Here is a 14783-nt window from a genome sequence, read left to right as displayed (position 1 = left end):
CTCTAGCATTAAACGGCTTGTATTCTCAGTGCGGTGTCTTTCGTGTCTCCGGACATCCGACATCGGACCTCGTCATAGTTAAGTCAATATAATCACTCTTGACAAGCACGAGCAGGTGTAAACTACAAAGATTTTCACTTCTAAGACTACCGTGACACAGTCGATGCCGTTGAGTCATCCACCGGTCTGGCAATGACTGCGCTGATAAACAGCAACCGATTCATACATTGGACTCATCTTTATTTCCAGTGAAAAGCAAGAAAAATATCAAACAACACAATTTTTACAGTAGGTACGTGAGTTCCCAAATAAGCTGTTTTAGGTCATTACACACACACACTAAAGTTCACCACAGCACAGATTACTTTTACACAAAAGGACATTCCTTAAATCGGTCTTCAAACATTTTGTTACATGTACCTAACTTCTGAAACGAAGAACCATCAAACAATGTTATGAGCAAACATTCACAGGTTTGTATAATCAACAAAAACCGGCGTCTGCAAGCTTAATTACATCAATTGTAGTGCCAGGATTTCATGTGAAACATGAGAGGGTAAAGTACGTCGAGATGAAGCCACCAATCTCACTAACTCAGTCCGTCATCACCGTTACCTACCAACACGCACCAAGTTCCCATTTGCCACTGTGGGCATTTCATGAGGTCCAAAGTCAGTGGCCGCTAATAATATTTTTTAGTCGTAATCGATTTATGTTTGATTCACATGGAAACCTCATTTAAAGCCATTCGAACCTATCCATCTAGATGGATTTATAGTGCAGATTTAGACATGAAGGTTGGTAATATAGCTTAGAGGTATGCACCCTCACCTTTCAGGTATCTCATCTGGGTCCGAATCTCGACCCAGCCATAAATCGTCATGCGGGTGTTTCACATCTAAGGTGATACAACAACGTGGACGTCGTCAATTGGGGAGACGTTAAGCCGGAGGACCCTCCTGCCAGCACTGCTTTAGGGGGACATTAAAATCCCACAGCGGCTCTTGCCAAGAGTAGACAAATCATCGTCGACATCCTGAACAAATTACATCCTGAACTGAACATTACATCGACATCCTGAACAAATTACAAGTTCCTGCTCTGATTGACTGCTGGAAAGGCAACGACAAACCATTCAGGATAACTGTTACCAAGATAATGCTTGAGCAGCACCGACGCTCTGATGCTCTGCCAAGAGTGCGGTACATCGATGATGACGACGATGTGACGTGTGCCAATTGTAGTCAACGTTACAGATAGGTACATGCCTAAACGACAATATGTGTGCAGTCGCATGCAAGAAATACCCAAAACGCAATACAAAACGAGGTGCATACTTCTCTTACATCAAGTATGAAGTTTTGAAATATCCATATTGTTACACAAATATGTCCTGAAGAATTATTATGGTTACACAAACAGCTTCTGATATATATATATATACGTTTTCGAAGTCTTAAAAATGTGGCAATTATACGGACTGACCGGCTCATGGATTTGATGAATACGTCGATACGGTGGATGTTCCATTTCGTGACGTCATAATATGCACTCAGCAATGTATACCATAAACATCGAATACGAGTATTGTCAGCCACGATGATTCCATCAGAATGAGCTGCAAGAAAACCCTCACTTTGCACCCGAAGCGATCCCAGCCTTTTAATTAAATATACAAGTGCACAAATGGGGAACAAAATTAATAATACTAATAATAATAATAATATAACTCACTGCCATTCCTGTGTGCTTAGGTCAACCAAATAAAAACAATTTCATTATGAAAAGCCTTATCTTTAAAAAAATTTCAACGGCATCCATTGTAGGCCGTTTGACAATTAAATGCAAACATAATGATGGCAAAAAAGTGAAACAACAACAACAACAAAATAGGTTACGTAGAAAACAGAAATTGTTATAAAGAAAGTTATGGCAGGTAACAGCAGGGGTGAGGTTGTAAAGTGCCCTTTTTATTACTCGTCATTTCATATGATCTCAGGTGATGCAACCAGCAGCGTCACAATGGAGACGACCAGAAATGCGGTAAAATGATGAGGCTGCACAGCTAAACCTGCAAGGAAAAAGCACATGTTTCAATAGTGTCAGCACTCCCTGAACAAGAGAACCACTTGATCAGTGTCCTTACAAAATGTCAACTTTCAAACTGTGGAAAACTCAATATGTGCATACAGTGCATTCAGAAAGTATTCAGACCCCTTCACTTTTTTCACATTTTGTTATGTTGCAGCCTTATGCTGAAATCGTTTAAATTCATATTTCCCCTCATCAATCTACACTCAATACCCCAGAATGACAAAGAGAAAACAGGTTTTAGAAAGTTTTGCAAATTTATTAAAAAGAAAAAACTGAAATATCACATTGACATAAGTATTCATACCCTTTGCTATGACACTTGAAATTTAGCTCAGGTGCCTCCCATTTCTCTTGATCATCTTTGAGATGTTTCTACACCTTGATTGGAGTCCACCTGTGGTAAATTCAATTGATTGGACATGATTTGGAAAGGCACACACCTGTCTATATAAGGTCTCACAGCTGACAATGCATATCAGAGCAAAAACCAAGCCATGAGGTCGAAGGAACTGCCTGGAGAGCTCAGAGACAGGATTGTGTCGAGGCACAGATCTGGGGAAGCTACAAAAAAATCTCTGCTGCATTGAAGGTTCCCAAGAGCACAGTGGCCTCCATAATTCTTAAAAGGAAGAAGTTTGGAACAACCAGGACTCTTCCTAGAGCTGGGCGCCCGGCCAAACTGAGCAATCAGGGGAGAAGGGTCTTGGTAAGAGAGGTGACCAATAACCCGATGGTCACTCTGGCTGAGCTCCAGAGATCCTGTGTGGAGCTGGGAGAAACTTCCAGAAGGACAACCATCACTGCAACACTCCACCGATCTGGGCTTCATGGCAGAGTGGCCAGACGGAAGCCTCTCCTCAGTAAAGACTCATGAAAGCCCGCTTTGAGTTTGCAAAAAAGCACCTAAAGGAATCTCAGACTGTGAGAAACAAGATTCTGTGGTCTGACGAAACCAAGATTGAACTGTTTGGCCTCAATTCTGAGCATCATGTCTGGAGGAAACCAGGCACCGCTCATCACCTGCCTAATACCATCCCAATGGTGAAGCATGGTGGTGGCAGCATCATGCTGTGGGGGTGTTTTTCAGCAGCAGGGACTGGGGGACTGGTCAGGGTTGAGGGAACAATGAACGGAGCAAAGTACAGAGATATCCTTCATGAAAACCTGAAACACAGCGCTCAGGACCTCAGACTGGGCCGAAGGTTCGCCTTCCAACAGGACAATGACCCGAAGCACACAGCCAAGACAACGCAGGAGTGGCTTAGGGACAACTCTGTGAAGGTCCTTGAGTGGCCCAGCCAGAGCCCTGACTTGAACCCAATCGAACATCTCTGGAGAGACCTGAAAATGGCTGTCCACCGACGGTCCCCATCCAACCTGACGGAGCTTGAGAGGATCTGCAGAGAATAATGGCAGAAAATCCCCAAATCCAGGTGTGCAAAGCTTGTCACGTCATACCCAAGAAGACTCGAGGCTGTAATCGCTGCCAAAGGTGCTTCAACTAAGTACTGAGTTAAGGGTCTGAATACTTATGTCAATGTGATATTTCATTTTTTTCTTTTTAATAAATTTGCAAAACTTTCTAAAATCCTGTTTTCTCTTTGTCATTCTGGGGTATTGAGTGTAGATTGATGAGGGAAAATATGAATTTAAACGATTTCAGCATAAGGCTGCAACATAACAAAATGTGAAAAAAGTGAAGGGGTCTGAATACTTTCTGAATGCACTGTAGATGGATTTCCTCCATGATGCAATTTGATCGTAACAGAGTGAACATAAAATTGATGGTGTGTAGTGTGACATGTGTAAAATTTTGCAGAAAGGATAGCCCTGGGGATATACACACTCGCCTCTAGCCAACTATCCTGGGTTTGAATCTCAGGCCAGCTATAAACTATCATCCTGGTGTTTCACAGACAGAGCGAAGCATCAATGTGTGCGCCATCCATCGGATAGAGCTTAGGCCAGAGGACCAATCTGCTAACACTGGTCGTTTGTGTACATTAAACATCTTACAGTGTCCTTCGTGAAAAATAATCACCGGCATCCTTAAAAAGCGAGTTATTACCAGCATTCTGAACAATTTACAAATCGCTACCACTTTCTAGGCGAATGTTAGGCCGCGCCAGCCGGTTCACGAAACACTTGGGTCCAGGTCGTTCCCTGGCTGACCCCACAATAACTTGGGAGTCATTGGTGCCATGAGGGTAATATAGTAGTAGTAGTGATAGTAGTGACAGTAGTAGTAGTAGTAGTAATAGTAGTAGTAATAGTAGTACTAGTAATAGTAGTAGTAGTAGTAGTAGTAGTAGTAGTAGTAATAATAATAGCAATAGTAGTAGTAGTAATAATAATAATAATAGTAGTAGTAGTAGTAGTTTTAGTAGTAGTAGTAGTAGTAATAGTAGTAGTAGTAATAATAGTAGTAGTAGTAGTAGTAGTTGTAGTAGTAGTAGTAATAATAGTAGTAGTAGTAATAATAGTAGTAGTAGTAATAATAGTAGTAGTAGTAGTTGTTGTAGTAGTAGTAGTAATAATAGTAGTAGTAGTAGTAGTAATAATAATAGTAGTAGTAGTAGTAGTAGTAGTAGTATTAGTAGTAATAATAGTAGTAGTAGTAGTAGTTGTAGTAGTAATAATAGTAGTAGTAGTAATAATAGTAGTAGTAGTAGTAATAATAGTAGTAGTAGTAGTAGTAGTAATAATAGTAGTAGTAGTAGTAATAGTAGTAGTAGTAATAATAGTAGTAGTAGTAGTAGTTGTAGTAGTAGTAGTAATAATAATAGTAGTAGTAATAATAGTAGTAGTAGTAATAATAGTAGTAGTAGTAGCAGTAGTAGTAGTAGTAATAATAATAGTAGTAGTAGTAGTAATAATAGTAGTAGTAGTAGTAGTTGTAGTAGTAGTAGTAATAATAGTAGTAGTAGTAATAATAGTAGTAGTAGTAGTAGTAGTAGTAGTAGTAGTAGTAGTAGTAGTAGTAGTAATAATAATAATAGTAGTAGTACTAGTAGTAGTAGTAGTAGTAGTAATATTAATAATAGTAGTAGTCGTAGTAGTAATATTAATAATAGTAGTAGTCGTAGTAGTAATATTAATAATAGTAGTAGTCGTAGTAGTGTAATATGTTTTAAAGTGCCCAGCATAATATTTTTTTAGGATATAAACAATAAATGGTTGCATTGTGAATGGATGATTAATGTGATGTGGAAACATAGCTGAGACACATGAAGTAGATACCTGTGACGTTTCTGTCTCAATAATGGTAAACATAACTTGCACATATGTTTGGGGGGGGGGGGGGGCGAGAAGAGGGAGTGGACGAGGTGACACTAATTGGGAAATGGTTATTATCACTAGTAAACCTTTCCTCAGACCCTTGAGACATGTTGTCGTTTTGTTTGATTCCCCTGACTCCGTATTTGGCTTTGTGATTGGATATCAGTGTGTTCAGTTTGTACAGAATTCGTTTTTTCAAACTCTGCAATTCTGAAGATATGCCACTCGGGGAATAATTGAACATTTAAAAATGTTATTATTTCTGAATTGCAGTACATGCAGAAAACCAGTTAACAAATCATAAATCATTTTAACAATATAATTTGCTCATTATTTTATCCATTAACTGAAATTGCTGGTGCTCCAGTGTTAAAATCAGAGTATTTATTGGCTGATGTGTGATGTTGTGTGATGCTCTCTTTGTGTGATGTATTATGCAAAGAAAAACGTACCTCGATTGTAAGGATTCTTTGTTTGGTAATTTTTTTCTGAAACAACACGAGGGAGGGCACATTATGATCGAGAAAGTATGGAAAACAGGCAGACAGGTCATTGTGTGTTGTGTAATGTTTGAAGAAGTGGAAAAAATGTTTTACAAAGTGCAAAACGTTTTAACAGTTCCAAATGCCATAAACCATTTTGGATGAGTGCGGAACACCTTTTTATGTCAATATAATGTCAATTTAGAATGAGCAATCAAAGATTACACACCCTTGCGCAGACTTGTTTCATGTGGTTTTATAGTACGTATTTTAGAGACGTATTCACATTCTAATTGTACATACTTATAGACATACTCACATTCTAATTGTACATACTTTATAGATATAGTACTCACATTCTAATTGTACATACTTTATAGATATATTGATATACTCACATTCTAATTGTGCATACTTTATAGACATACTCACATTCTAATTGTACATACTTTATAGATAGACTCACATTCTAATTGTACATATTTTATAGATATACTGATATACTCACATTCTAATTGAACATACTTTATAGATATATTGATATACTCACATTCTAATTGTGCATACTTTATAGACATACTCACATTCTAATTGTACATACTTTATAGATAGACTCACATTCTAATTGTACATATTTTATAGATATAGTACTCACATTCTAATTGTACATACTTTATAGATATATTGATATACTCACATTCTAATTGTGCATACTTTAAAGACATACTCACATTCTAATTGTACATACTTTATAGATAGCCTCACATTCTAATTGTACATATTTTATAGATATACTGATATACTCACATTCTAATTGAACATACTTTATAGACATACTCACATTCTCATTGTACATACTTTATAGACATACTCACATTCTAATTGTACATACTTTATAGATATAGTACTCACATTCTAATTGTTCATACTTTATAGATATATTGATATACTCACATTCTAATTGTGCATACTTTATAGACATACTCACATTCTAATTGTACATACTTTATAGATAGACACATTCTAATTGTACATATTTTATAGATATACTGATATACTCACATTCTAATTGAACATACTTTATAGACATACTCACATTCTAATTGTACATACTTTATAGATATACTCACATTCTAATTGTACATACTTTATAGATATACTGATATACTCACATTCTAATTGTACATACTTTATAGACATACTCACATTCTAATTGTACATACTTTATAGACATACTCACATTCTAATTGTACATACTTTGTAGATGTACTCACATTCTAATTGGACATACTTTATAGATGTACTCACATTCTAATTGTACATACTTTATACATGTACTCACATTCTAATTGCACATACTTTATAGATGTACTCACATTCTAATTGTACATACTTTATAGACATACTCACATTCTAGTTGGACATACTTTATAGATGTACTCACATTCTAATTGGACATACTTTATCGATGTACTCACATTATAATTGTACATACTTTATAGATGTACTCACATTCTAATTGCACATACTTTATAGATGTACTCACATTCTAATTGTACATACTTTATAGACATACTCACATTCTAATTGTACATACTTTATAGACGTACTCACACTCTAATTGTACATACTTTATGGACGTACTCACATTCTAATTGTACATACTTTATAGACATACTCACATTCTAATTGTACATACGTTATAGATGTACTCACATTCTAATTGTACATACTTTATCGATATACTCACATTCTAATTGAACATACTTTATCGATATACTCACATTCTAATTGTACATACTTTATAGACATACTCACATTCTAATTGTACATACTTTATAGATGTACTCACATTCTAATTGTACATACTTTATAGATGTACTCACATTCTAATTGTTTGGTTGAAAAAAGAGAATGTGTAATTCTGGCTACCGCTAGGTGGCATTTGTGTCCTACATTCGCACATTCTGCGCAAACAAACAAACAGACAGACACATAAATGGACCCAAATACGATATATCAATGTGTGTTTATTTGGAAAGTTAAATGTGAGCCTGTCAATGGGGTACACATCATGTTTTGTGGGGGAATGATCCAACCCATAAGGATGGTTTCTGGTAAACGAGCACTATGGCGGTTAGTGATGCCACAATTATTGAGACTGAGGAACATGACCATGAGCTGTATGTGAAGATTGAGTCAATGGAAGAACATCATGCTGATGCGTTGGTGAGGCTTGTTCAAACGGGAGTTGTCAAATGACAATGAGAACATTGAACATGAATACATGCACAGACACATAAAACATACAATGAAGGGAGTGGGAGACAAGTGGGGGAGGGAGAGGGAAGCACACAAGCACAACAGTAGTGAACAAAGACGTCGGTAGATCTGTGGAAGGGGGAGGGCTGGGGAGGAGGAAGGGGTACATGGTATAAAGCAAATGAACACTACTAGGAATTTCACTACGAGGAATTTCAGGAAAGAAGTTGGGGACTGAAAGGGGCAGATATGGGGCGTTTTAACGGGGGTAGAAAAGATCAAGGTTTTGGGTGGGGAAAGACAAGAGATGGTGGTGAACAGCTGTTTTAAAGACCTGGAGGGAGGAAAGGGATTGAAGAGAGTGAGGGAGTTTGGTCCAGAGGCGGGAGAAAAGAGGAATGAAAGAGTGAAGGTGAGCAGAGAGTCTTGATTTTGGCAGTTCCACCAGAAGACGGTTGCTGGCAGATCTTGTGCGTCCTGCAGGAATATTTGGGGGACAGAGCACAGACAGAGCAGGGGGAGCAAGGGCGGAGAGGAGTCGGTAGAAGACAGAAAGACCACCTACCTGAATGCGGTGAGAGAGAGAAAGGCCCTCAGAATCAGCTTCATCGCGGGAGATTCTAATGATTCTGAATGCTTTGGTTTCAACCACGTGAAGCCGAGCTAGGTGTGAGGCAGGAGCACCAGCCCAGAGCGGAGAGCAGTATTCCATTTAGCTACGGATGAAAGCTTTATATGTGGTGATTGTTGTGGCAGAGCAGAGCAGGAAAGACAAGTAGGCCTTTAGGTAGGCTTTAATCAACACAATGGTGGCCGGGTGCACAAGAAGAGGCCTAAGCAGGGCTTGAAGTCCTTAAGAGGGAACGTAGCATGGAGCGGATCGTAGGCAGCCCACATGTCGTCGGCTGACTCGCTTTTATACCGTAACGATCCTAGAACACAGGAAGTGAGGTACACAGGAAGTGAGGTACACAGGAAGTGAGGTACACAGGAAGTGCGGCATCAAGAAAAGAGGAATTATGTCATTCTCCCCTTGCTTAGAAAAACACGACTCAGACACCCAGATGGTCGGGGGCCCGCCAGGCACGTTGTGATCATCGTAGCGGCTGTTGTTCAGTAGCATCTCCCGAGACTTCGGTGGGCACGGAGGGTAGGTTCGTCCGATGCAGTCAAATCTCTGCCAACCCCATTCTCCAAGTCGCACGGTGCCTTGTTCTGTTGCTCCCATCCCTTTGTGTCTCCAGTCGGGACCAACTGTCGGATGGTTTCCTTGCCATCTGGATAGCGGACATGGGCGTACTGCGCATTCGCCTGCAGGAGTTCCAATTGGTCGACCAGTGGTTCCGTCTTACTCTGGCACACGTCTTTTGAGTAGGACAGGTCCAGGCGTGAATAGCCAAGTCGGTACCGCGCTACCGGTCACGGCGTGGCGAGCAAAACTTAACAGTCGTTGTGTGGGTTGCATTAGTAGCTGTTGACAAGAGAGAACGGATCGAGTGTAAGGCGTCAGACAAGACAGTTTGCCAACACTGGGTAGGCAGTTGGCATGACCTCAGGGCCATGGTGATAGCCTTCCAGACTGTTCCGTTGTAATGTTCAGCCTGTCCGTTACCCTGCGGGTTGTAGCTAGTGGTTCTGCTGCTGGAGATGCCTCTACTTGTCAATAATTCACCAAGCTCTCAGCTCACGAACGACGGTCCCCAGTCCGAATGGATGTAGGCGGGCATTCGAAAGAGGGCGAAAAGTTGGCAAAGGCAGTCGATCACCGTATAACTTGTCATGTTCGCACATGGAAACACAAAGGGGGAATCTCGAGTGCTCATCGATGATAGTGAGGAAGTACTGGTTTTTGTCAGTGCTTGGCAAAGGTCCCTTAAAATCTATGTTAAGGGGTTTGAATGGCGGGGTGGCTTTTATGAGGTGGGCTCTTTCTGGCCGATAGAACCGGGGTTTGCCCTCTGCACAGGTTCTGCACAAGCCGGTCATCCGTCGAACGTCTTCCACCGAATAAGGTAGGTTTCAAGATTTCACGAAGTGGTACATGCATGTGATTCCTGGGTGACATAGGAACTGGTGGAGGTCGGATAGTGAACGATGGTCCAGGCATGTAGATGAGCAGTATAACCTTGAGAATGCGTCAGGAGGTATGTTTTCTTTCCCTGGACGGTAGATAATATCAAAATTGAAGCAGGATTACTCCGTGCACCAACGCATGATCTTGTCATTCTTTATCTTGACTTTCTGTCCTTTGTCAAACATGTAGCTGACAGAGCGTTGGTCAGTCTTCACTGTAAAGTGCCTTCCCATCAGGTAGTGTCTCCAGTGGCGGACAGTTTCGATGATAGCCTAAGCTTCCTTTTCGACCGATGCATGACGATTTTCCGATCATTGGAGTGTGCAGGAGAAGAAGGCTACTGGATGCCCCGCCTGGTTAAGCGTTGCGGCAATAGGAAACTCGGATCCGTCAGGTCTCAGCTTCAAAGGGTATTGACTCACCAATTGCGTTGCCCACTGACTCTTCAATATCCCGTTTGAGTTCGTGGAAGGCGGTTTCAGCCTCCTTCAAGATGGGTAAAGCTTTTGTGGCACTGAGGGGGAAAATTTTGCTTGAATAGTTGTGAATCCACTGAGAGTAGTAGGCAAAAAGTCCAAGGCCCTGGCGGAGGGACTTCATGTTATGCGGCACAGGTAGCTCTCACAGGGACCAAAGACGCTCAGCGTCTGGCCGCATTTGACCCTCCTCTACTACATAGCCCAGTATACTGAGTTTAGTGGTTGTAAACACACACTTATCCTCATTATAGCCGATGTTATTCCTTTCGGCTGCTTTGAGGAACTGTTTCAGGTTGACGTCGTGCTCGGTTTGTGTCATAATAATAATAATAATAATTCATTTATTTTGTATAGCACTTTTCATGAAGCCTAAAGGCGCTTTGACAGAGTGCAAAACATAATGCATAACAAAACATGGAAACAACAATTGCAAAAAGACAAGAATCAATAGGGAAATATTTAAAGCAAAAGGAGGGAGAAGGAGAAGTGATGGTCAGGGGTTAAATGCTGTGGGTTGAATGTTGAATGCAGTGCTGAACAGGTGGGTCTTGAGTGATGTTTTGAATGTGGTGAGTGAGGAGGAGTCTCTGATGGTGTGAGGTAGTGAGTTCCAGAGGGTGGGAGCAGCGATGGAGAAGGCCCTGTCCCCCCAGGATCTGAATTTGGTCCGGATGGGGGGGGGGGGGGGTCAGGAGGTTTTTTTTTTTTTTTTTTTTTGTATACAAGGTCGAGGCTCGTCAAAGAGCGAACATTAATCACACAGAAAGACAAACCGACACATAAAACATATAACATAGGGAGCGGTAGACAAGATGGGGAGAGAGGGGGAAGGACACAAACACAACATTTGAGAGCAGGGACCGAGAGACATGGAGACATCGAGAGATCTGAGAGAGGGCGAGGGCTTCGGGGGGGGGGGGGGCGTGGGAAGGGGGCGGTGGGAGAGGTATAAAACATATGGACACTGCCAGGACTTCCAGGAAAGAAGTTGGAATTTCAAACAAGTTGGAGTTGGAGGTTGGTACCAGCAGAGCGGAGGTTGCGGGTGGGAGTGTGTCTGGAGAGGAGGTCAGCCAGGTAGGATGGGGCCAGGTTATGGAGGGCTTTGTAGGTCAAGAGGAGGATTTTGTACTGGATTCTCTGGGAGATGGGGAGCCAGTGAAGCTTGTAAAGGACGGGGGTGATGTGGTCACGGGCCCGGGAATGGGTGAGTAGACGGGCAGCGGAGTTCTGAATGTATTGGAGTTTATTGGTGATTGTTGAGGGTGAACCATAGAGGAGGCTATTGCAGTAGTCCAGACGGGAGGTGATGAAGGCGTGGATGAGGGTTTCTGCAGCCGTGGAGGAGAGGGATGAGCGGAGACGGGCGATGTTTTTCAGGTGAAAGAAGGCTGTCTTTGTGATCTGTTTAGTGTATTTGTCGAAGGATCTCGCTGTCTGATCTCGCTGTCTACATCTCGCTGTCTGATGATATGGACCAACTTCTATCTACTCATCCCAACTCTCTCTTCCTCATATGTGGTGATTTCAATTGTCACCATGCCAGTTGGCTGGGTGTGGGTACCTCTCTCACCAGCCATGGCTCTTCAGCAAAGGACTTCTGCGACTCACTGGGACTGACACAATCTGTCAATTTCCCGACCCGGATCTCAGTCAACGGAACATCTTCTCTTCTGGACTTGGTTATGACTAACTTCCCTGAAAATGTCTGCTGCTCTTCTTCTGCTCCGATCGGATCATCTGATCATGTCCTTGTTAAAGTGGACATCTCTCTGACCATCCTCAGGGAGCCTGCTCAGCGTCGACGAGTCTGGCATTTCACTCAGGCCAACTGGCACGGTCTTCAAGCAGCCATCAATCATCTGGACTGGTCTCCCATCTCTACCACCTCTGACATCAACTCATCCTGGGAATTCTTCCAAAGTAAATTGCTCTCTCTCATGCACAGATTTATCCCATCTCGTCTTCAGTTGTCATACCCTTCCTCCCGTCCATGGTACACGGAATCTTGTGGTGAGGCTGTTGCCCAGAAACAACTTGCCTTCGTCTCCTGGAAAGCAAATCCAACGGAAGGAAATCTCATTTCCTTTCACAAAGCCCGAAACAAGTGTGTGTCCACCCTCAGGAGAGCCAGGAAACAATATCTCTCCGTTCTCAAGACCGAACTCTCTTATCTGTCTCCCTCTTCCAAATCCTGGTGGCGTCTGGTCAAATCCGTTTCTGGTGTTTGTTCCCCCTCCATCCCCTCCCTTACCTCAAACGGCTACACAGCTGACTCCGCACGTGAAAAAGCTGAATGCCTCAACTCTGTGTTTGCCTCTAAATCTTGTGTCCCAAACCCATCCCTCTCTGTACCCACCATACCCAGTCGTACCCTGCTGCTCCTGGACTCCGTGTCCTTTCCTCCTGACAAGGTGGAAAAGTTTCTGTCAACCCTCGACTCTGATTCTGCAACTGGACCCGACGGCATCAGCCCACGGGTCCTAAAATCCTGCTCTGCTGCTCTATCTCACCCTCTCTCTGTTCTCTTCACCCTCTCTTTTGCTCAAGGTCAACTGCCATCTGCTTGGAAATCAGCCAACATCACCGCTTTGCACAAAAAAGGTGCAAAAACAGATCCTAGCAACTACAGACCAATCAGCCTTCTCCCAATTATCAGCAAAGTCATGGAATCCATCATTGCTTCGGATATGAAATCTTTCCTCTTCTCCAATGGCTTGATCTCTGATCATCAATTTGGTTTCAGACCAGGTCACTCTACTCTGGACATGCTGCTTCTGCTGTCTCAACAATGGATGGAGGTCCTCAATGCCAAACAGGAAATTAGAGCTGTCTCCCTCGACATATCACGTGCCTTCGACACGGTCTGGCACCCCGCTCTGCTCACCAAACTCTCCTCCTTTGGTATCCATGGAAATCTCCACGCATGGCTGGCGGACTTCCTCTCTAGTCGTCGTCAACGTGTGGCCCTGAATGGGTTTCTCTCATCTCCTCTTCCTGTTCAGGCTGGAGTTCCCCAAGGCAGTGTTCTGGGCCCCGTGCTTTTTCTGGTCTTCATCAATGATCTCTCTGACTCTCTCGAAAATCCTCTCTATCTCTTTGCTGATGACTCCACTCTCTGCCGCTCCATTCCTCTTCCCTCAGATCGGCAGTCTGCTGCCTCCTCACTCTCTGAAGACCTGGACAAAATCACAGACTGGTCAAACAAGTGGAACATGTCTTTCAATCCTGACAAATCTCACACTCTTACTATGTCTCTCCGAAAAGATCGACTGGACAACCCTCCCATCTACTTTCTCAACAATCCTCTCCAAGAAGTTCTGTCGCTCAAGATTTTGGGTCTCACTATCTGCCATGATCTTTCTTGGGAAAACCACATTTCCAAGCTGGCCTCCAAAGCCAGTCGCCGACTGGGCATCCTCCGTCGTGCGAAGTCCTTCCTCGGCACACCTGAGCTCCTCACCACATACAAGGCTTTCATCCGCAGCTCAATGGAATACTGTTCTCCCCTATGGGCCGGTGCTCCTGCCTCACACCTAGCTCGGCTTCACGCTGTTGAAACCAAAGCTTTCAGAATTATTGGAATCTCCCGCGATGAAGCTATCTCTGAGGGCCTTTCACTCACTCACCGCAGGCAGGTAGGTGGTCTTTCTGTCTTCTACCGACTCCTCTCCGGCCTTGCACCCCCAGCTCTCTCTGTGCTCTGTCCCCCAAATATTCCTACAGGTCGCACAAGATCTGCCAGCAACCCTCTGATGGTTAAACTGCCGAAATCTCGGCTCTCTGCTCACCTTCACTCTTTCATTCCTCTTTTCTCCCGCCTCTGGAACAAACTCCCTCACTCCCTTCAATCCCACTCCTCCCTCCAGGTCTTTAAAACAGCTGTTCACCACCATCTCTTATCTTCCCCCATCCAAAACCTTGATCTTTTCTACCCCCGCTAATTCACCCCAGATCCACCTTGTTTGAAATTCCAACTTCTTTCCTGGAAGTCCTGGCAGTGTCCATATGTTTTATACCTCTCCCACCGCCCCCTTCCCATGCCCCCCCCCCCCCAAAGCCCTCGCCCTCTCTCAGATCTCTCGATGTCTCCATGTCTCTCGGTCCCTGCTC

At 42.9% G+C, this 14783-nt stretch overlaps 1 protein-coding gene across 1 annotated transcript in view; it reads right to left on the bottom strand.

Annotated features, from left to right (window-relative positions):
• Nucleotides 1-223: 223 nt before the first annotated feature.
• LOC137436175 (contactin-1) overlaps nucleotides 224-14783 on the bottom strand; it is a 202195-nt gene continuing 187635 nt past the window's right edge. The window contains exons 24-25 of the mRNA XM_078786860.1: nucleotides 5826-5861; nucleotides 224-2071 (exon numbers count right to left, since the gene is read on the bottom strand). Coding sequence (XP_078642986.1) covers nucleotides 1986-2071; nucleotides 5826-5861 — 122 coding nt within the window. The 3' untranslated portion in view covers nucleotides 224-1985. The remainder of the gene's footprint in view (nucleotides 2072-5825; nucleotides 5862-14783) is intronic.

The sequence above is a fragment of the Myxine glutinosa genome, chromosome 11, assembly GCF_964187855.1.
Source record: "Myxine glutinosa chromosome 11, kmMyxGlut1.1, whole genome shotgun sequence".
Classification (NCBI taxonomy): Eukaryota; Metazoa; Chordata; class Myxini; order Myxiniformes; family Myxinidae; genus Myxine; species Myxine glutinosa.
Note: the sequence above shows the minus strand (reverse complement) of the source record. Positions and strands in the feature narration are given on the sequence as shown.